The sequence below is a fragment of the Chenopodium quinoa genome, unplaced genomic scaffold (genome assembly GCF_001683475.1).
Source record: "Chenopodium quinoa cultivar QQ74 unplaced genomic scaffold, ASM168347v1, whole genome shotgun sequence".
Classification (NCBI taxonomy): Eukaryota; Viridiplantae; Streptophyta; class Magnoliopsida; order Caryophyllales; family Amaranthaceae; genus Chenopodium; species Chenopodium quinoa.
The window spans coordinates 2453329-2476736 of NW_018744895.1; the positions used below are offsets into that span (position 1 = coordinate 2453329).

General features: G+C 35.7%; 2 protein-coding genes and 1 long non-coding RNA gene across 10 annotated transcripts; 2 read left to right on the plus strand and 1 right to left on the minus strand.

Annotated features, from left to right (window-relative positions):
* Nucleotides 1–967: 967 nt before the first annotated feature.
* LOC110706037 lies at nt 968–16292 on the minus strand. Of its 3 annotated transcripts, none has more exons than XR_002508200.1 (5): nt 16063–16292; nt 12376–12470; nt 10797–10945; nt 2608–2696; nt 968–1475 (listed from the first exon to the last, which is right to left on the minus strand). It is a non-coding gene; the product is annotated as an uncharacterized LOC110706037 (long non-coding RNA). The 3 variants fall into 3 exon arrangements; XR_002508199.1 differs by having other exon boundaries at nt 2608–2678; nt 16063–16291; XR_002508201.1 differs by lacking the exon at nt 12376–12470 and having other exon boundaries at nt 2608–2678; nt 16063–16290.
* Nucleotides 3165–4926, plus strand: LOC110706036 (3-ketoacyl-CoA synthase 19-like). Its single transcript, XM_021883947.1, has one exon. It carries the CDS (start codon nt 3282–3284, stop codon nt 4647–4649), a length of 1368 nt encoding a protein of 455 aa, XP_021739639.1. The 5' UTR covers nt 3165–3281; the 3' UTR covers nt 4650–4926.
* A 163-nt stretch (nt 16293–16455) lies between the features above and the next one.
* LOC110706038 lies at nt 16456–21631 on the plus strand. 6 transcript variants are annotated; one of them, XM_021883948.1, is made up of 10 exons: nt 16456–16651; nt 17422–17489; nt 17568–18181; nt 18276–19106; nt 19173–19277; nt 19357–20491; nt 20592–20684; nt 20779–20910; nt 21110–21182; nt 21288–21631. In XM_021883948.1, the coding sequence occupies exons 4-6, from the start codon at nt 18345–18347 to the stop codon at nt 19711–19713; spliced, it is 1224 nt and encodes a 407-aa protein (XP_021739640.1). In that variant the 5' UTR covers nt 16456–16651; nt 17422–17489; nt 17568–18181; nt 18276–18344; the 3' UTR covers nt 19714–20491; nt 20592–20684; nt 20779–20910; nt 21110–21182; nt 21288–21631. The 6 variants fall into 6 exon arrangements, with proteins under 6 accessions (XP_021739640.1, XP_021739643.1, XP_021739645.1 ...); XM_021883951.1 differs by lacking the exon at nt 17422–17489 and having other exon boundaries at nt 19357–20215; nt 20309–20491; XM_021883953.1 differs by lacking the exon at nt 17422–17489 and having other exon boundaries at nt 19357–20215; nt 20349–20491.
* Nucleotides 21632–23408: the final 1777 nt, after the last annotated feature.

A 23408-nucleotide genomic window follows, 5' to 3' on the forward strand; every position in this document is an offset into this window, starting at 1 on the left:
GTCGGCGGTACGTTAATTTTGAAAAATGAAAGGTGAATCCCCAAATGATGAAAAGTATGAAAGGTGAATCCCAAAAATGCATTTTACATTTCTGTTTACTGTTTGTCTGATTTGGAATTTTAAGATATTGAATATATTAATTGTAACCATAATTGTATATACTTCAAAACATAATTATAAGATCTTATTGAATTTGTCTCGATTTTATAATTTTAGGGTGTGTTTTCCTCCCCTTATTAGACCTGAATTATCTGAACTGAACTTATCTAAACTTATTAGACCTTATTAAACTTATTAGACTTATTGAACTTATTTATTAGACCTTATTATTAACCTTGATTAGAACTTATTAGACCTTGTATAACTTATTAGAACTTATTAGACCTTATTAAACTTATTATGTCTTATTAAATTTATTGGACCTTATTCTAACTTATCTGAACTTATTAGACCTAAAAAATTATTTTTATATCTGTAATTCATGACTTGATATCTTAAAACTGTGAAAAAAAAAAAAAACAACCGAAGGGAGTGGTATAAACTAAAAATAATCTAAATTAAGCCCAAACTAGAAATAATCTTAGTTATTTCCATGCAATCGTGCATGCACATGGTCGATGCTAGTCATGCTATAAAAACACAAAAATAGGACAGCGGATTTCTACTGCCCATTTCTAGAAGAGGACGAGCATATCACTAAACATTATCCTTTGAATATTCCAAAATCCCCATTGTTCTTTAGGAGTACGTCAAATTCATAAATTATATAGGTAAGTCATTTCTCTACACTACAAAACTTTGAGTCATTTCTTCACTCCCACCTAAACTTATAAATAGATGAACCTAAAAACTGTCCACCAAATGAATAAATAGTGTTATCAAGGATTTTATATAATAAAAGACAAGAATGGACAACTCTTATCAAAAACCCCATTTAACTTTCAAATTGTTGCTTACTAACTCATGTTGAACAAATGAAACTTTTATTAGTACGTTTCTATGTTTTCTTAAAAAAATTGAAGAGCTTTAAATGTTTCACAAAATGTGGTTTTTGGTTGGGGGATTATTTATGAAATTATTGTTGTTGATTGGAGTTAGATATGAGAAGGGATATTGTACACTCATTTTCACAATTCAATTAGCCATCTTTCTCATTTATTGCACTAATTTATTGCAGTAGGTAGCAGATTAATTTATTTTATTAAAAAAAATAAAAAAATTAAAATTAAAATAAAATAAAAAATGTAAACAAACCTTAAGTTCTTGGCATATGGTTAAAAACATTACAACAGCAAACACAACATTTGGTAGACAATAAATATGACTAGATCATGGTACAATTAAAGGGTTGGCAACTAACATAGAGGTACAAACTGCAATGATTTTACAGTGTATAATCACTCTTTCACAGCCCTAAATCTGGCCAAGAAAGCTTGACAATTCATCAAAAGTTTATGCTCTGAAAGGTCTGTTGCCTGAAAATTATTAGCAGATAAAAACATGAATTAGATTCTGTATAAGAGATCCGGAATTCGAAACTTCTAGCAAATTCGCCTGCAGATGCATGTCCTTATTATACAGACTGAAGTGAAAAGCACATAAACAGTTTTTACTAGCCCAATCTCTGGTGAATCAGATAAAGGGATTTACAGATATACAAGCACATTCAGCATGTAGCTCTTGCCAGATCTAGAAAACGCACACAAAGACGCAAACCTTCACGTGTCATTTTATATTATAGACTACTTGTATATGTTTAGGATAATCCTTGAATAAAAGGACACAACCACCTACTAACCTAGTGTACATCATCAATTCAAGTAAACAGCTTCTATAACAGGAAGTTTTATCTTTATGTTGAATTAAGGATGGACAGTTGGGGAGCAGGGTGTTCATCAGTCACCAGAATGAGTCTCTTAGTCAATATGCATACAACAGGACTAGGTACTTCCGAAACAAATCTATCAAAATTTGCGACTGTCCCACTTGCTTAAAATTTATACGTAATTGATTACGATTATAGATACAAAATGTAGTGCACTTATTTGGAATCTCTAGGGTGACATAAGAAGGAATAACATGAGCAACCTTTCGAAAATTCCATTTAGCGTAGTGGCTAAAGGAGTAACAACAATAGATATACCAGTAAATAAACTTACCAAATATAAGTTGATTGATGCTTTCTTGGTAAGGATACGATCTTAAATTAGTAAAAATCTAAAATCTCATCACAAACTGTCGTCACATACGCTATTGCAGTATTAACAGCAGAAGAAACATAACTCAAATCTTAGAACAACCAATTAGAATAGTTCAGTTTTGAGAGGGCATTTCTTACTAAAGTTACTGCCATGATCTATGTGATGACAGTTCTGACAGTAAATAAATTCCTTTGCCTGTAATAAAATCACTACAGGGGACCAAGTCAATTTCGCAAGTGGCACATTCATTTGATTGCAAAATAATCAGGAAAATTAAGTTATATGTAGTGACTGACAAAAAAATTGAAAATATATAAATAAATACATAAATTTGTAGACATCCAGCATTTTGAATTTTCTTTATGCCAATCCCATAGCAAGAAATAATTCGAACATTCATGATTACCTCGGTTCTCAGGTTCTCGTAGCAATCAATATTTGTTTTCCAATTACTTCTGCAATGCCCTATACAGAAGCCTGAATCACAAATATAACCTGTAAAAGATCAGAAATTTGTCTAAACAATGTATAGATCCAATAGTAATGTAATTAACAGATACTATATATGTCAGATACCCAGAATCTGAAATTACAAGAAAAAGGGAAAGGAAAACTTAAAGGGGTGTGGAGATTAAGTTCATCAATTTAGGGTTAGAGTTAATACCAAGTGGCCCACTGACTTCACCAACTGTATAAATCTTATCAGGAACAAAGAGCTGTTGAAAAACTTTTTTAATTTTTTTACTGCTTAAAAAGGGAGCATAAGAAAATGAACAGCCTGGACCTGTAAAAATAAAAATAAGGGTGATTGTAGGTTGTAGTTGTTATTAATGCTTCCATAATCTTTTATGAGTCAAGCCCATGTCCTGAGTGATTGAGAGAGATACAGACAGATTGAAAGGGATAGGAAAGACACTAAAAGTTTACCTAAACAAGATAATATGTTTCTTATGCTCACAAATTCTTATAAAGAGGCACTAAAAGGAACAACTTTCCTTACAAAATAATATATCAAAAAAAACACCAGTAAATTCTTTTGTTTATTTTTCCCACTTAATTTCTCTCTATTTGTTTCCTCTCATGGAGCTTCTCACAGCACTCTATCTATTTCCCTTCTTGTACATCGCTTACCTTCTATGTAAGCAGGTAATTAATAAGAGGGATCAATGCTGCTACATGCTTCACTATGAGTGCTTCAAGCCTCCAGAAGATAGGAAGCTTAGCACTGAAAAATGTGCCAGCATTGTATTCCGAAACAAGAGACTTCGTATCGAGGAATTTAGGTACCTCTTAAAAACAATAGTGAGTTCTGGCATTGGAGAGTCAACTTACTGTCCTAAAAATGTCATTGAAGGCAGAGAAGCAAGTCCTACTCTTAATGATGCCCTGGAAGAGATGGATGAAATCATCTTCACAACACTCGATAAGCTATTCGATAGGTCAGGGATATCCCCAACAGATGTTGATATCCTTATTGTCAATGTCTCCTTGCTTGCTACGGTTCCTTCTCTCACATCCCGGGTTGTTAACCGTTATAGTATGCGGCACGACATCAAGACATTTAACGTCACTGGGATGGGTTGTAGTGCAAGCCTCATTGCCATTGATATCGTCCAGCAACTTTTTAAAGTACACAAGAATGTGAATGCTATTATCGTTAGCACTGAATCCATGGGAACACACTGGTACACGGGCAGAGAACGATCCTTCATGCTCTCTAACTGTCTGTTCCGCACAGGGGGTTGCTCAATGCTCTTCTCAAACAACAGACATTTGAAACATCGGGCAATTATCAAGCTCAACTACTTGTTGAGAACCCACCTTGGAGCCGATGATGAGGCATACAATTGTTGCTTCCAAAAAGAAGACGATGAGGGGTACCCTGGATTTTGTCTCACCAGGCATCTCCCAAAGGCAGCTGCTCAAGCCTTTACTGAGAATCTTAAGGTGCTGGTGCCTAGGATTTTACCGTTACGGGAGTTGATCCGATATCTACTTATATCTAGTAGTTGGACAAAGGGTGACCTTGAAAAAGTTGGAAAAGGATTGAATTTCAAGGCTGGTATTCAACACTTCTGCATACATCCAGGTGGCAGGGCAGTTATTGATGGTACAGGAAAAGGCTTGCAGCTCAGTGATTACGATTTGGAACCCGCTAGGATGGCACTTCACAGATGGGGAAATACCTCGGCCGCTGGCTTCTGGTATGTTCTGGGTTACATGGAGGCTAAAAAGAGACTCAAGAAAGGGGATAAGATTCTCATGATCAGCTTTGGGGCAGGGTTCAAGTGCAATAATTGTTTGTGGGAGGTGATGCGAGATTTAAAAGATAGGAATGCTTGGGATGACTGCATAGATGAATACCCAGTGAAAACCATAGTAAATCCTTTTATGGAAAGGTACAACTGGATCAATGATGAAACATTAAGCTTCGTTAGACTGGACTAGAGAGGCAAGAACACCACCAATACTGTTAGCATATTTCTTTTCCATGTATGTTGTTCTTGATCTTGAATTTTATTTGTGTTTTCTTTTTATTAAAAAAGTTTAGGTTTCCAGCATAATTGCTGGTTATAGGGCCATATTATTCTGGTTATAGGTCCATGTAATTCTTACACCAATCTGATTGATCTAAAATCACCCCTCCCCACAAAAAAGAAAAGAGAGAATAATGTTATTTTCTTGGTTTTATAATTAGAGTGAGTATCTAAATTTTTTGTAAAAATGCCCTTATCACCATGTTATATTTGTATTGAGCACCATCCACTTACCAAACACGACCCTCTGGTGCCTGATCCGCTAACAGTAGACTGAATTTTTCCACAACGAACTCTACTACTTGACCATGGCTTAGGATGAGGATTATAAGGGAGAAACATGTCTAGTGGAAAATTAAATGTCACATAAAAGGTTGGGTAGCATGATAAAACACTTCCAAATATGGGTGATATCATAATAGGTACTAAAACTACTCCCCGGCCCCTCTGTTTTTTCCCCTCCTGAAACCACCATCTCTGGTTCTCCACCAACCCTTAATTTAGTCCCTTGTATGCATGGCTTCGGATCTAATAACCCTTACCCTTAAATGCGACTACACCAACGGGGGTCACGTCTTGTTTTCCCAGTGAAGATTATGAAATTTTAATTTACTTCCTAATATTAGAAACAACATACAGACATACAGTTGCTTGCTAATTCATTACATTACCATAACAAACTTATCAAGGATTCAAGCTTACACACAATCCTAAGAAAATTAATGGAACATTAACTATCCTTAAATTGGTTTAATATTAACAAATAAATCAGTTTCCAACTAAACAGGACATAAACATTAAAATTAAACTGTTCACATCACATATGAAGCAAGTCTTTGTCTATAACCACGAAAAGCAACGGTCTGGATATTAAGAGATTAGGTGTAAATAAACAACTCATTAAGCAACTTATCTTAGAATATACATAACTTGCTTGAACATAACTTGGAAAGACAGCTATCATCAAAACAGTCTTTAATGCTTGACCAGTCAGTGAGTGAATTGAATAAATGGCTCCAACTCTAACGCTACTTTCAGAGGTTGACATTTCTCAACCAAATCAATATTATCCCTCCGTTTCATAAAGGAGAAAGAAGGCAAATTACTGTGGTAGGTCAGAGTGCAAGAGCTTCTGAAAGAAGAACTTTATTCAGTCACCAGAAGTCCACAGCCTTCAGAGAGTAGTAAAAATTTCAGAGAGTAGTAAAAATGTTTGATATAGAAAAAGAACATAGTCTCTACAACTTCCTAGCATGGCAATTGCAACTTATCCTGACTCGAGGCTACTGCAACTAAATTTGATATAGACTGAAGTATTTGGAGACGATATAGTCATCACACCTTCCTCACAGGGATATTGCAATTAATCCTGTATCCATTGACTCAAATTTTTTTTTGTATTATAGTTCCTTCCAGTAATATATCGAACATTCTGTTGGCAACATATTTTGGTTCTTACAGGTCTTTTCTATCAATACCCTTTTCTTATGATATCTTTTAGCCATACCATTGAGCAAGAATCCACAACAAAAATGGTAATAAAGATTTAAGCAGAGAGAGACTCTCTTTTACTTGACTTAAATGCACAAGTTTTCTTCTATTTCGTGTTCTCGAAAGGCTCTCTTATAACATATTCTCCTCAAAAAATAAGCGATTAACCCAAATGCTCTTCATCTCCGGCCTACAACCAACTATACATCTATTTTTTAAATTGGTTCAACTCCCAGAACTTCTCTCTCTTAGGGTCCCAACCCAGGACCAACTATACATCTCTAAAACGAGCATCGATGTCAAAATTGCAGTTATCAATAGCAACCCATAATCATTACCCAAGTAGCTACGTAAATTCTAGATGATTGGCAACTGAATTAAAAAACTAGGATAACAATTCATTCACCTAACTGCATTGCCATATCTTTATCTAAGAATCATGAGCACACTAAAAAATTTAACCGAATCTTTTACAGAACAATATCATAACTGTCCCATAAGTTGTCACTTTCCCAAAGCAAAACTATAGACGAGGGAGTAACTTTGATTAATCCATAAAAGGATTACGACCTCTCAAGGCATGGGTTACAAACTCAACTGTGGTAGTGAGAGACTGATAACCACTTTCATGGGCAATGCAGGTGTGGTTTGCAGCTGTTGCGGCCTTGTGTTTTGGTCGCAGTAAGCTCAAAATCCTGTATGATGTGGTTGTGATGCATAATGTTGCCGAAATTTACCACCATGACCATGGTATTAGATTTTGACCGAATCACCACATTGTAAAGGGTTTTAAGGTTTATCAGGACCAAAATATTAAGCTGCAACAGTCACGTACCGCCCGCGTTGCCCACGAAAGTGGATCTGCAACCAGTACGGCTATCGTTCATATATGAGATTTAAAACCATGCCATGGACTAAAGTGTGAGATTGTGATCACAAAGCATGAGAGAGAATTTTCACCCGACAAAAAATAAGGGGATTGCTGAATCATTTAGAAAACATAAAAATGACCATAATCCCCTGTTGCCAACAGAGATCCTTTACTCCCTTCAATTATCCAAGAATTCACTGCTGCTAGAATGCTGCTGTGACAGAAAAGTAATGGAGGAGGGTCCAAAAGGCAATTTATGATTATATGTTCTGCATGTGCATAATAGAAAGTTTTAATTTCAAAGGACCAGAAAGGACATAGGGTGGATGTTCAGTAATAAGTTACCTCTTACAACCTTTCCTTCTACAACCACTTCTCCTAAGTCCTTTCCTCCTTACTAATGAAACATGAAAAGTAAAAACAATACTATATCTGCCACAAACTATATCCTAAGATCTGCCATGTACCACAATTTACAAAAGCATAGTGGGTCTTCATAAACATCCTCCCTATGAATTTCAAAAACATATTTGTGGGTCTTCATATATATCCACATCCTCTGATCCTTAGATGAGCAATTTGATCATTTCTCCCCAATTCTTCTTAGTTTGACCTTTACTCTCTTAGAATTCATCACCACCACATTTTTCCATCTCATCAAGGCATCAAGACGCCTCCTCTTAGCTTTACTTTTTACTATCATACAATCTTCCTAAGGTGCTCCTCCATTCTAACAAAATAATTTACAGTTATTTATCCATTGGCTAGGATCTGAGTTTCCTAATCCGTGATGTGCTTTAATACACGGAACGAGTACGCAGCACATAATTTGCTACCTAATTCTGTTTTAAAATCCCAAGTGTTCCATAGTACCAGTATGAAATTCGCAAGGGGGAAGCGGAGTTAAGGTAACACTGGCTAGGATGATTGACACTACTTCCGTATAGCTTTACCCAAATAATTGAGTTAAATAATATGCCCTTATTCCATAGGAAACTCTTTGGTCTTGATGCATCCCTAGAAGGTCTTAGTACGCCATTTAGATATGCTCTAGTGTCAAAAACAGTCTAAATAGACAGAATAAAACAAAGTCCTAACATATCAAATGGAAAACACAGCTGTAACACAAATTTTAACTCCTTCCTACATACATGTGAAATGTCAGATATAATATACCCTGTCCGTATGCAAAACCAATTCAAGGCACAAACACATTCAGAAGAAAAAAAAATTGCTACAAACCTAGTTCCCTTACTGTATGAGGTACAGTATAAGATGTAGAAGCTAGAGGCCGGCTACAAGCATTGTGGCATTCTCTTCTATGGTGACCAATATCCTCTACACAATACTATTAGATGCAATCAAGTATATTCCTTATGATATCCACCCATGTTTCTACACTGAGCTAATGCCATGAATGTAGATCACTCTTTTTACCCAATCTCATACTCCCTCTTTTTTTCAAGTGTAACACTTCCCATAACCAGCCGTCTTTTGTAAGTGCAACTATTCTAAAAATGGAAATCTTCTACACTTATATATCATATCTCTCTCCAGTCTCCACCCATAGTCTCCACTCTACTTTCTTTATTATTTCCTTTCTCTCACATCACTTACTTTTAAAAGCATTATTCACCCAGTTTCTCTTTTCTATAACTTTTAATTTCCAACCTCACTTACATATTATTTTAACAAATTCAACTAAAGCTCCAAAAACTACGTAAAGTCAACTTGTTGCATTAAAAAAAAAAGGAAGAATTACTCACTTTAGTCATCCAAATGTGCTACACTACTACCTTTACCTACTTTATTATAAAAGGGTCATGGGTCTTCTCTTCATAATTGTGAGAGATTACAAAGACTCTTGGGTTTATGTTCTTGAGAGGTGAGTTGTACTTTAAGGGATGTTGTGAGTGTGACTAGTAAGTTTTAATTGATATGTGAAGGGTGTTTTCCTCGTAAACTCCTGTTTGCCATTATCTTCTATGTTCACATCTTATATATGTTCATCACACACACACTAACACACTATGAATGTAAATTAGGTGGTCAAAACTATTGCAAGGGCTACATAGACAAATCTTACTTTCTCTTGAAATCCCTAAATCACAATTAAGCAGCACAACAAGAGTTGTAAACAAAACCACCAAGGCAAGTTAATTCCGGTCTATGTAGTTTGTATCTCTCTGTTTACGCATATGGTTTCTTTTTATCTTTACTTTGATTGACATGATACAGAGGGTTTTCTCAAACATTAAGATGTAGGGATTTAAAATATTTTCTTATATCGCTTATAATGGGTACGTGTCCAAGGGTACGTACCCGTTATCAGTTCCATCAAAAAGATCCAATCAAACATCCCTAGCATATTTTTGCAGTGGTGAATTGTTGTTTTACTTATATCAAGGTCTTCATGCTTTGAGTTTTAGAAATTGTTTGCCCCTTTCCTATCCTAATCAATAGGTGACAGCCATAGAGAAAAATCACAACTGTAACCATGGTCTCAAACTCTCAGTAACTGCCATAGTGTGCAAAAGCAAGCATCATGCAAATGTAAACTCTTAAATGTATTGTGAACTACATTAGGGTCATTGTGTTTAAATGTTGCTATTTAAAGTTTAAACACAAAGGTCGTTATATTAACAAAAAGGCCACTATGTTAAAATAAAAGTCATTGTATTATAATCAATAGGTGACAAACCTTGCAACCATGGTCTCAGACTCTCATTAATTTATTGTGAACTACATTAGGGTCATTGTGTTTAAATGTTGCTATTTAAAGTTTAAACACAAAGGTCATTATATTAACAAAAAGGCCACTATGTTAAATTAAAAGTCATTGTATTATAATAAAGGTCATTAGAGATGTATATGTATATTATAATTGAAGTTTTAATAGGCTAGTCAATCGAATAATAAAGGTCATTATGTTAAAATTAAGGTCACTTTGTTTAACGTAAAGTCGGTTGGTGTGTATAATTAAAGTTTTAATATACTGGTCAATATGAATAAGAAAGGTCATTATGTTAAAATCAGGGTCACTATGTTAACATAATGTCTGTTGGTGCGTATGGACCACAGATAATATTATTGTGGACCATGTCCACACAAGTTTGTCCTGCAAATGTAAGGTCAATGGCAGCATGATTTGATATGTTGGAAGTTTTCCACTTCATTGTAACATATACAAATTAGAAGAACCTTATCTTTTCATTTTGTCAAGACTTTACACGTTAAAGTGCACATGTAAGATTTTATAAGTGAATCCAATAGTATCAATCTACTATAACATATTAGATGTCAGTATATGATATTTAAACATGTTAAAATTACTTTTCTAAAGATGTCAAGACAGAATAGACTTCTTAAATAACAGAATGGGCTTAAATTAGTTCCATGATCACACCCACTTGGTGTAATTTAAGAAAACTTCCACAAGGCAGTAGCCACTACTTATTAGAAAACCAAAAAGTCCATGACAATTGGTAAAAGAAGGTCATGAACAGAAATTCATATAGAGATAAAATTCCAAGGGAAATTACCAATTTAGCACAGAGGTACCCATGAAAACTGACATCCCGTGGGAGGGAGTTCTCAGGCAAAACACATAAAGGCCTTTGAGTAATTAATTCAGGTAAACTGAGGACTATTCAGGACCTCTAAAAAACAGGGATAATCAAAGAGCTTTTGGCTTACCTTGTGACAGAATATTCAGCTTTTTTGTTTTTTTAAAGCAAGCTGAGAGCTTCTTTCTGCTGCTATCTACTAGTGACCAGAGTAACCAGAAAATTCATTTAATATGGTTGTAGCATTGCAGTTATGTGAAATGTCAGATCTCATCTCCACTGCATAGAAAAGGCAATATGAATGAGGCACAAAAATCAACCAATCCCGCCACCAAAATAGATAAATATATAAGCAATAAAAACATAACGAAAACAAAAATCAAACTCCCTAGTGGCACAACCTAGCTAAGAAAGAACATAAATCAATAACATAATACTAAAGGCGTGTCATGTACTGATTAAAAAATTTCCGGCCACTTTGACTTTTTTTTTTTTTTTAAGTTTTTCAAATCGTCATGCATATTAATTGATATATCCTATAATATCTAACTTTCAATTATTCTATATGCATTCAATGAAAATATTTTAACATATCTTTCATATATTTTATAATAGGTATTTTCTATAATAAACAACATATACTATGTGTATGAGGTAATATTATTAGAATAATGTACTACTCCCAAACTCCGTATCATTCTACATCATATTTTTTCATTTGAAAGTTTTTCTGTTGATTACCTTTGATTATATATTTGTTGATTTATTTATAATAATAACACTACAATTCAATAACTATAAACATAAAATAAAAATTAAAAAACCTTGATTATTAATTGTCACAAAAAATAAGTCACTTAAATTTGTATAAAACACTTGTGCAAGTCAAAGTATGCTATAAAATATTGTGCCGGTCAAAACATGCCAACATAAAAAGGGACATATGGAGTTGCACGGTTTACAAATAACATAAAATTTTATTCTTATATAAAATCCTATAATTATGAAATTTGTGTTTTTTTTAAATGTTTAATGATCAATACGAGTAACTTTTGAGATCAATATAACATAAAATTCAAGTTAATTTTTTTTGAAAAGAAATTCAAGTATTTGTTTCAATCAAAAATATTGATTTTTAAATTATTGTTAAATTAACATAGTAATTTATAATTAGGTTAAGTAAAAACCGTGCGTTGCACGGGACTTAAACTAGTATAGATACTAATACCAAGCTTTATGCTCCTCAAAGGAATCATGGTACAAATTTGCATACCCCCTTGATTTAGATATAAAATCCCTTGCAACCATAATGTGGACCTCATTAGTCTAGTAAGTCATTTTATAGTCGTTATCTCATCATCATGTTTTTACTTTCACCTCAAATAAATGTAATTAAATCAAAACAACTTGAAAAATGGTCAGTTGTTCAATTCACAACTAAAAATAAGTTTGATGAGTTCACATAGGTTAAGTTAAGGTCAAACAAGTTTAATAACAAGTTTGGTGAAAACGACGAAACACTAACCACATTGTTACTCATAATTTAAACAAGAGTGCTTAAGATACACGCCACGATTTGTCTAGTGCTTAAACTACAGTGCCCTTAGACAGCAGTTGCATAACCTTGTCACACTTCAGGAAAGCATCTTACAGAAAAACTTAGGCAAAATCAAAGATTGGCTTTGAACGAGAATACTTTTAGACTCAACTGTAATCATCTATAATCATTTGGCCTGATAAATTCCAGTTCTGTAGCCTTGCAGTAAATCTACAGTAATTCCTCAATCATTCACCTTCACGCAAACTAGTCAGAGTAAAGGAAAATTAGTTATGGAAGAAATGTCATCTATGATATTTAAACTCAGCTCATTAAACATAACTAATGCTTTTCACATGTTATGATCCTCGACATATGTATAATCATCACCTTCCCTTTGATAGCAAAATTCATTTAAGTAGTCCAGCTCAAAAAACAATGAAGTAATAAATTAGACCCCGCAGAGTCCAAAAAAATAAAATTACTCAAAACTAAATCTTTTACCCCTTAAACAAATTCTAACATAGATAATCAACTTGATCTATTAATTGTCTCAGAGCCCCATTTAAAAGAAAATTGTACTAATTGGCCCTTTTCCGGATTGTCATTCACTGGGAAACATTTTAAAATTCTTCCGCTAACCCATTGAATCCTAATCGAACTTACATTGTTTTCCAGCGAAAATATTAACTCAGAAAAATGAGGAACACCAATCTTAAAGACAACATATTGAATCTAAAAGGCAGATTATGACATGTGTCTGTATTAAGTAGACAGGCAATGGTTCATTGTCATCACAAACAAAATAGCAGACGAAAGTCACAGGCTACCATTCAGAAAAAAGGGTCAAGAGCCTCAAGTTAAAAGACAAATCTATGAGGTGAGGCACAAATATAAGTCTGCATGAAGGTTTATTTTAAAGGTATTTTATTAGCTCTGATACAAATTTCATAGAGGTTTTTGCTTTGCAAAATAATGTAGTTAACTAAGGTCTATAGATTTAATTTCTTAATAAGTCAATATATTTTTATTTCTTTCCCTGTAATTTTATTAAATTGGCTAAAAAATCTAAGGTTTAGGGTACTCTCAAACCCATACCAAAAAAAAATTCTTATCATCGAGCAATGCCCTCAACTTGTGCAAATTACAAGCTGGGTCTCTCAGCACATAATTTCATCCTCTCCCTAATAGAGCATCCACTACCAAATGTTTGCAAGATCCTCAACACGCTTTTCCAATATTTATAAGGTAGTAACTTAGATAACTTAAAATGACTTATTGCTGAACAACTGTCTTGAGCCCACACTCTGCATAGCTGGTGCCTATTTTTCATCCTAACTCGTCTACCTGTTTACATTTGTGAGTTGTGATTCAAACACTTCCCCATCAAGTCAACTAGCTTCAACTTGTCCAAGAGGTCTTCCCAAAATCCTCTACTTCACCTCATCACAAATACTCCCTCCATCCTAAAATGGATTTCATACTTAGCTTCAAATCTTCAATAAGAAGTCAAAAATAAATAAAATAATATAAAAACACTTGCGGCTTGCCATTCAAGTAAATTTTCTGTTACTTTTGTTCTCTCACTCTCTCTCAATTCCTATACTTTCTCTAACATTTTTCCCCTATCTACTATTCCAAATCTTCAAGTGACACCCAAGTACGATATCTATTTTAAGGATAGAGGGAGTAATAAGACCTCAGTACTTGGCTTAGGGTTCCCCAGGCAGCCTCTTAAAAACTATCTAGTAAATCAACAATCACTGGTCATCATGAGATCTTCCCATTCTCTGCAGTCTGCAATCTTCTCACCTTATTATTGCCCAAAATCCTCAAACACAAACCTCTCCTTAACAGTTGAATAATCTTGGCCAACAGAGGGCTATTATAATCATCGGTATACACACCTTCTGCCAGAATCCCATGCTCCTCTTCCCATTTATGCTACACCCACTTGGCTCACACAACCAGGCATTTCAGTTTCCTTTCTGAGCCTCAGTGCCCTCATATGTAGCTTATCAGGGTAGTAGCTATCTACCAAAAATATTGGTTAAAAGCAGAGAGGCAGGTCTAGTTACTCATACTAGGAAGTTATTTCCTTACCATGTTATTAATGTAGGTTCTTAAGAAATGATTTCGCAATTAATTAAGTATTAACCAGCTGAGGGTTCCATCAAGGGAGAAAAAACCCAATTAGAGCCTTTAGAGGTCGTTCTGATTTCTTGTACTAAGAAATAGGGACAACATTTCAGCTGACTTGCCTAATATCCCTGCAGCCGAATTCTTGATGGTGGACTGGGGATGGAAATGAAATGTAATGTATCCACCATATATGGTGTACATACCATTACCCAATACCCACTTAAAACAATCAAACAATTATGAATAATTTTCACTTTTGGAAGGACTTATTCAAAGTTCTAAGGCTAAAAGCAGGCAAATGACTACTCATGGATGTGGCACTTGATTTTTGTATGATGATATGAATTTATGTTCACACTAAATGGCCTGCATATAACCCCGTGCCCTCCAAATTGACATGGCTTCAATAAATATTTTCCCTTGGTTTTAGCTGAGTGCTTACATAACTGGTTGAGCTACCTAATAGGATGGAGTGGTCAAATCTTTTGACTTCTCCATTAGGTTCAAGAAAGGGAGCCTATCTGACCTCTCGGATTTACTAATTTTCAATTAGATAAAGATAGATATTCCCTAGAATGGTTGATCAAAACAGTATTACACCAGATTCTGAAATTGATAATAAACTAAACTGGCTTTACTGAAAAGTTTGATCCCCAGAGAAACACTTATTTTTGGGTGTAAAAAGTGCCACAAAGGGTAAATGATGCACTGGGATTCTATCACTGTGCATAATACTACGACTACTTCCCCCCTCCCCAACTCCCAAGACTTTACCAAGTTCACTTGCAATCACTTCAGGAAAACTATATGCCTTATTTGGCTCATCATCTCCTTGGTCACATTAATTACTTCTGAAGATGTGCGATATTGAAAAACATATCCAAGTCCCCAATTTGGCCACAGCACAGAAGGAAATTCTTATCATGGGCTCCAGTTTCTTAGAAGCGCCAGTAAACCAACTACTTAGGTCTTAGGAAACAAGAGAAAATTTTAGACAAACCCCTAAATTATACTCCGTAATAATTATATTCTCAACATATAAACCCCAATTTGCAAAGTCTAATCCATCATAAAAGAGCATGTATGAGAACTTCCGTATAGCAACAAAAACACAATAGTTTTTCACCTAATCTCACACTATCAACCTATAACAGTAAATTTCCGCTTCCCGGTCCTTAACAAAATACTGATTTTATCTCTTAATTGATTAATTTCTACTGATGATTCTTCACTCCCCTCATTCAAACTCAAAATAACAGTTTTCGTATTCCCAAAATTGAACATTTATTCTTTTGCATTCAAGAGGTAAAATCTAAATTTACAATTTCAAAGAAAAATTCAAATCCTTCTTGAGAAAAATTAGTACACATATCTCTGCAATCAGTTTATATTGATTTATCAAATTTTTCAGAAATAACTCTACAATTCTACAAATAATTGTCAATAACATAAACACGGAAATGTCACAAGTACTTCAACTTGAAAACAAAATTGCTCAACGCATATTAAAATCCACAACACCAACAAATAAAAATCAAGCAATTTCACAAGAATTTGCAGCATTTCCATTTCAAAAAATACCAACATAAAACCCCATCATTAATTTCCTTTTTATGAACTAAACCCCATTTCATGCAATCAACTTATACAGCATCAAAATTGAGAAAACAAATAAAATTAATATAAATAAGCCAAATTGGAAGAAAATTGTACATACCCAATTGATAATTCAGCAAGATAAAATTCTTGGAAATAATGTGGCTATTGAAATTCAGGAAGATACAAATTCTTGAAAATTGTATTGAGTACTCCGTAGTAGTAGCTAGTAATGGCGAAGCAGATTGAGAAAGAGAAGTGTGTAGAATAGATTATAAATACACATAGTCTCGTGGCTCATGCATATGAATCCCTGAATTTGAACACATTCCAATGATTGCTAAATGCCAACCAAATTCTATTCCTGTGAATATTCAAATAGTGGGGTCTTACCGTGGGAGGATATCACAGGCTCTAGCAACTAGAGTCGAGAAAACCTCTAGCAGGGGCAGAATGGGAAATTCGCGTTTAGTAAGGGTAAGCACCGTTTTCCGTATTTCAACTTCCAAAAAAACTTCCTTTCTCATCTTCCAAAAAGAATTTAAAATACAGAAGTTCCCTCTATGTGCACTCACTCTCTCACTTTATTTCGCGTCGTTCTTCTCGCTTCGCTTCTCTGTCGGCATTCTTGTTAGTTCGTTTGTTATTGTTAGTTGGTTGGTGGTTGATTGGTTGTCGTTATTCTCGATATCGTATTCCCGGTAATACAGGTAACAAATTTGGAAACCCTAGAATTTTGAAATGTGTACTGTCTGTGTGGTTGTTTTTGTAGTTTTTGGCGAAATTTGAAATTTTGAATGCATGTACTAAAATTATTGTTAATTGGGGTTATTCTAGATTGTGTTAATCAATTTGGAGTTTTTTGTGCGAATACAAGAAAGATTAAGCATATTTCTGTCCAATTTTACCCAAAAATGAATTTATACTATGACAATTTTGAAATAAAGCTGTGTAATTGATGTGCGGAAAACCATGAAATTTGTTTTTACTAGGGTGTTGATAGATTTGGGCTTGTCCAATAATTCGGAATTCAGGTTTTATGTAGAAGTAATTGATGTGTGGAAAACCATGAAATTTGTTTTTACTATGGGTTTTGATTGTATTTGGGCTTCTGAAAGTTCAATTGATGTGAATTGCAGATTTGTTGGTTCAAAGTCGATTGATGTTAGTATTTGAAACCTTAATTAATTGTTCAAAATTTCATGTCCAACAAAAAAATACGAATTTGAGTTGAACTAAACCTCTAATATTATTTCAAAGTATTTATGTGCAGATCTATTTGGGTTTGTGAAAGTTCAATTGATGTGAAATGCAGATTTGTTGGTTCAAAGTGGACTTATGTTGGTATTTGAAACCTTATTTAATTGTATAAAATTTCATGTTTACAAAACTAACAAACTGAATTTTAGTGGAACTAAACTTCTTGTTAATAATGATGCAAGTATCTATTTGAAGTTAATAAACACTGTTTATCATGTAGAGGGACATATGGGACGAAAAAGGGGTGGTACTTCTGTTCCAACTGTTGGTAGTAGGGCAAAGTTGGGGGTGAGTAACTGTATGTTTAGTCGTATTGTTTACAATTGGGGGTATTAACCTTTATACTTTCTATGTTTACTGTTCCAGCTTACAATGAAGGAAGTGACAGAGGACCTTCTAGGAGTGGAAGGTGTAAATGTTGCTGGTGATAAAAGCCAGAGAGGTGTTGCTGGTAAAAGAAAAGGGCCAGCAAAGAAGAACATACCTGAGAAAAGTAGGAAAAAGAGGAAAGAAGGGGTTGAACCTTATCAAGTGACCTTCATGAATGAGTTGCTTGCTTCTGGCATTGGGGGGTTGAACAATTTGAAGATTCAGATGGTGGTGGAAGTGATGAGTCACAGCAAGTAAGTGAAGATGGCGGTGGAAGTGATGAGCAGGGTAGTGAGGAGGATGAAGAATTGCAGCATTTGGAGCGGAAAATCAGTAACGGCAACGCTGAAGCAGGCACGTTGAAGAAGAAAAGGGCGAAAGCAAGGGAAGCTAAATTGATAAATGTTGTTAAGGCCAAGGTGTTGGATCCGCAGCTAGCAGTAATAGTTCCAAATAGAGTATAAAGCTTTGTTTTTTGCATTCCATTATTTTATTTAATAGTCTGTGAGGTTGTTGGTTTGTATATGTAGGCGGTTGATAATCGTCCACTTGGAGTTATTGTGACAGAGAAGGAGAGGGTAGTAGATACCCAATCACATTTTTGTTCCAAGGTGTATTTTCTCGACATTCATTCATTGATATGTGTTATGATAGGAGATTCCCTCTTGTGTTATGATATTGGCTAATATGTCATGTATTGAACAGCTTGCTAATGTCATATGCCGCGTAGATGCATTTAGCAAGCTTATTGATGGACTGGATCCAACAAGGAAGATGGTAGTTCAAGACATGGGGTTTGGTGCACTTCTGAACCTGAAGTTGAACCGATTAGACAGGAAGTTTTGCTACTGGTTACATACTAGGGTGGATCCTCTAAGTTGTGTGATGCGATTTGGGGATGGCATGGAGTTGCCTTTAAGTCCCATGCAGTGGAACTATGTGCTAGGAATTCCGTACACACGCGAGCCAGTGTCGCTGACTTGTGAAAAGCTGGACTTAAATATGAACAAAAGAGTTAAGCTGATTAGCAAGTGGTTTGGAGTTGTGGATGCACAGGGAAGGACACACATCTCAGTTGGGCGGGCCGTTGAAGCGATTCAGTTAGGGTTGGAAGAAAAGGGGTATTCAGGCGGGCCCCTAGTTGATGATGATGATGTGTTGTATTTTAGGACTGCATTTCTTGTTGCTTTGTTGGGTCAAGTATTATGTTTGTCAATCGACGGTGGTAAATTTTCGATCTCGTTGGTGCCGGCTGTTGCAGTGGCTCATGATGCGGAGCTGTACAACTGGGCGGAGTTTAGCCATAATTGGCTGATGGCATTTCAGATAAAGTTTCAGGCCAAGATTGAGAAGTATGGGTTTGTAGCTAGTTGTGGAGGGTGTACGCTAATTTTACAGCTGTTTTACGTGGATCATTTGAGTTTGACTCCAAATTCATGGGGTGAGATGCCGAGGATTGATGTGTGGACGCTGGAGAGAGTGAGCAGTGTTATTGAAAAAGACAGGAGGCTGTCTGGTGACTATGGGAAGTTGAAGGTAAGATAAAGCTTGTCATTGGTTTAGTTTGTATTGTTGGTTGTGTATTGATATTTAAGTGTACAGTGCATTGATGTTGCATACGGTGAGCGGCATCCTCGCCTTGCGAGGGATAGGAGATTGCCGCAGGAGCTGGTTGGTTGCTCAATGCAGGATTTGATTGTTAGAAAGGTATGCGATGTTGGTTGTAGTTGATGTTGATAGATATTTCAGTTTTTCATGTCTTTTGATCCAGGTTGAGATTGTGCAGGTAGTAAAAGCCTTGACTCCTCGGTTGGAATCAATCGAGCGCAGCCTGGAGATATTGTTCAGGAGTAATAGGCTGGTCAAGGATGACAGTAGTGGAAGGCCACGAGCGCCTTTGAAGGGATTGAGTGCAGTTGCAGAGGCTGTAGTGAAAAAGGGGGCTGTAGTGAAGAAGGGGGCTGATGTAGCTGGGAAGAAAAATGTGCAATGGGTTGATCTGGATTCGTGTAATAGGATGGTACCAAGTGATCCCATGATGATGGATTTTGAGAATCTGTGCTCCATACGTGAGGTGCTTCATGGCATACAACATGAAAAGGTGGATGCTGATGCTGGGTTAGGTGGAGAGAATGCACCATAAGAGAAAGCACCAGGAGAGAATCCAGCAGGAGAGAATGCAAGGAATAATGAACTTGGGGAGAAGAATGTAGGAGAGAATAATAAAATGGGGGAGAAGAATGCAAGAGAGAAAAATGAAATGGGGGATAAGAACGCAGGAGATGGTTATTAAAAAAAATGGTAATGGAAATGGGGAGAAGAATGCAGGTGAAGAAAAGAGGGGTGAGGAAAAAACAAGTGCAGATGAGACTAGTGGTGGTGAGGAAAAAAATGAGTAAAAAGAGTCCTGGAAAAACAGGTGAGGTGGGGGATAAAGAAGGTGAACCTGTGCAGGGCAAACAACAAAAAAATTGAGAAGAACTTAAGTACTCCAAGGAAGGGGGGAGGTGGGGGACTCGTAGTGCCAGCAAATGACCATGGAGTGAGGTCGTGATGGCACCAAAGACTAGGACTTATGGCGATGTGGAGCGGAAAGTAAACACGTTGGTCAAGAATTGGTCTGTTAGGGCTGATGGTATTAGTGGGTAAGTGTATTGTGTTAGGATAGTTGTCGAATATTAAAGGCTAAAGATACCGGTTGTGTGTATAATGTAATGTCTTCATCATTGTATTGTAAGGGAGTTTCACTGATCTTGTGCGACGGGATGGATGCAACAGTTGGGGATTGCCATGGTGTTCAGAATATGTGAGCACGGGTGAGCACCCAATACGTGAGGACGGCAACTAAGCTGTATACCAAACAATGGGCTGTTATGTATGAGGGTTATCGCAGGAGAATTATGATAGATGTTACGTTCTCGGTAATATTTTTGATATATCTGTATAATTTTGCAACTAGTGTACAAGTTTTCTGTGATAAAAAGGAAATAATTTAGCTTAACTTGTTTATTGTTTGTGTAGCAACGAATAATTGATAAGGAAGAGGAGCCTAAGGTTGCAGCTAGGAAGCATGTCCAAAGTTTCAAAGGTTTGGCTATCAGCAACATTGGAGTGGTGAGTGCTATGTCTAGATCTTCGAATATGATTTTGTGCATTCATTATTGTATTGAACTGTAGATGAATAAGGTTCTATGTGTTCTGGTGGTAGGTTTTTGTACCTGTTCTGCAAAAGGAGCACTGGTGGTGTCTCACTCTGGATTTAAGGGATGAGTGCTTATGGTATATTGATTCCATGTTCCCTGATCCTGTTAAGCGACACAGAGCTATCCTTGAAAAGCTGGTAAGTATAAGATTGATTGGTTACAAGTTGTTATTGGACAACCGTGTTTATATTATTGCACAAGATGGTGGTAGGTTTTTGTACCTGTTCTGAAAAAGGAACTGTATGACAAGTAAGAACAACCCTTAGTTGCGTGGTTTTGAGTTGATTGGTATGTGTTGTTTTTCTGAATGGTTGTGCTGCTGTGTTTTCTGTGCAGTGAAAGCTGTGGTGTGCTGATGCAGTTGTGTATTAAGGAATGCGCGTACCAGTTCACTCATCGCTACGGTGTGGTATAATCCAAATCTGGGTGGACAGTTGTTTTGTTGTGTTATTTTTTATATTGAAATGCCTATTTATGACGGATTTCATTTGTCATGGTTTTTCTCTTATTACAGGGGAAGCTGGATGTTGCCCTAAACAGTCTGTTGTATGACGATCTTCGTAACGATGAAAATGAATTAAGACCCACATTTCCGTTGTTGCCCGGGGGTGATGGGGACTCGGTGTGACTTCTACCAGATGATTCCTATGCTGGTTTCTTTTGTATTTTTGTAAACAATTAGGCATTATTCATAATGTTTTTGTAAACAATTGTGCTTGCTTCATTTTGGAGACGACTGTTGATAACTGAAGGATAGCTGTAGCTTTTAGTATTTAATACAGTAAATTGATGTTTTATGGTATCTATATGGTAAATGTTGGTATATATATTTTGAATGGTAATTGTTGGTTTATATAAGTGGAGTGTTAGTATAATATTTATTTGTAATGCTTGTTCGTTTAAAACGACTGATGTTTATTTCTACCATTATAATAATTTAATCCAAAACAATAGCCTATTAATCCATTGATGAGAACAATACGATTATACGACACACTTAAACAAGAAAAACGAACTCAACTAAAAATACTAAAAAGTTTAGTTTGGTATGTTTTAACTTTATTTCCAATGTTAATTCAATTTGAAAAACTTATGATGACACGACAACTTAAGATATGTTGGAGTAAATGTGATAAATGCTTGTATCATAAAAAAGGAATTTCGTAACTGAACTGATTTGCATATGGTCATAAATACACACGGTTTCCTGTGGAGTTCATGTCTTGTTATATGTGTAATATATTGTTGGTATATTCACGTCTTACTTTAGTATTATCTATTATAACAATACAATTTAGTGCAAATTGCACTAATGTTAGTATTGTTTTTTTTTTCTGAAATGCTTGGAGATAGTCATTGTATTACCATAACGACATCGAGTGAAGGCATTTAAGAGAAATTAAGTACTTACACCTATATGTAAAGACATTTAAGATAAAGTACCACCATTGAGCTCCGAGCTGAAATAAAGTAATGGAGTCTGAAAAGATATGTGAAGGTAGTGGTATTTCATTTATATTACATGACTACTATAGACATGTTGGTTTAAATGGTGAACAAAATGTAGATTAAAAGGAGTTCCTTGTTTTAAAAGGGGAGCTGCTCCTTCATAACAAACTTACTGCCTTTGCTACAATAACCTACAAACCCTTGTTTTACACTTGGCTAGCTAACCATGAATACAACACCCCCAATTGACTATTATGGTGGTCGTAGTCCCTCACAAGGCTTTGTTTCTAGCAAGCCAACAAACGACCAAAACCGTAACAGACCAGCACGTCGCCTAACTTACAAGGAGAAAGGTAAGGCGAAAGAAGTGGAGGAGTACTCGGACAAGCCAGTGGTGTAGGATGATGCAGGCACGGAGGATGATTTAGTCACGGAGGAAGATTCAAGCACGGAGGATGACCAAGAGTTTGGATCTGCGATGGGATTTATTGCGGACAGGGCAGAAAGGGATGTGAAGGACACTATTGGTGCTATTGCTGTGGAGAAACGGTCGGCAGAGTGATTATTCCGCATTTGATTGCAACATTTGCACGCAGTGGAGAGGAAAGCATCTAAGGGATTCAATTCCATCCCGAATACCCATTTCTGAAACCGCTTAAACTTTCTAAGCCGCATAAGTTTAGGAAAGAAGCGTATTGTTTCCTCTATTACTTGCTTGATTCCTACAAAATGGCTTTTAGCTTCAACCTATGGAAATTACGGAAAACACTTAAGAAGTGAATGGCTAAACCACATTTTTATCCTCACTTGATACGGTTCTTCACGTTGTTTAAGTCATTAGAGGATTGGTACAAAGATGTTGGGAACAAGATATCGTATGGGCAGTGATTCATAACATAAGTTTTTGGGGGCTTTTAGTGTTGGGAAGAAAGTTTTCCTGGTCAATTTCGGTGGTGGAAAATTATGAAATTACGTTTGAGTGGATGAACTTTTCTAAGAAAGACATGTTTGTGCACTTAGGAGAAGATGAAGATGCATTTTTTATTTTAAAAAATGAGATGATTGAGTACAATGGGTTTGGTGCAATGGAGCACATGGACTTGTTGTTGGCGAACCCGAGCTTCGAAGATTTTCCACCTGAGCACAATTTGAAACTTGATCATGCAACGGTGAAGCTTGTACACAA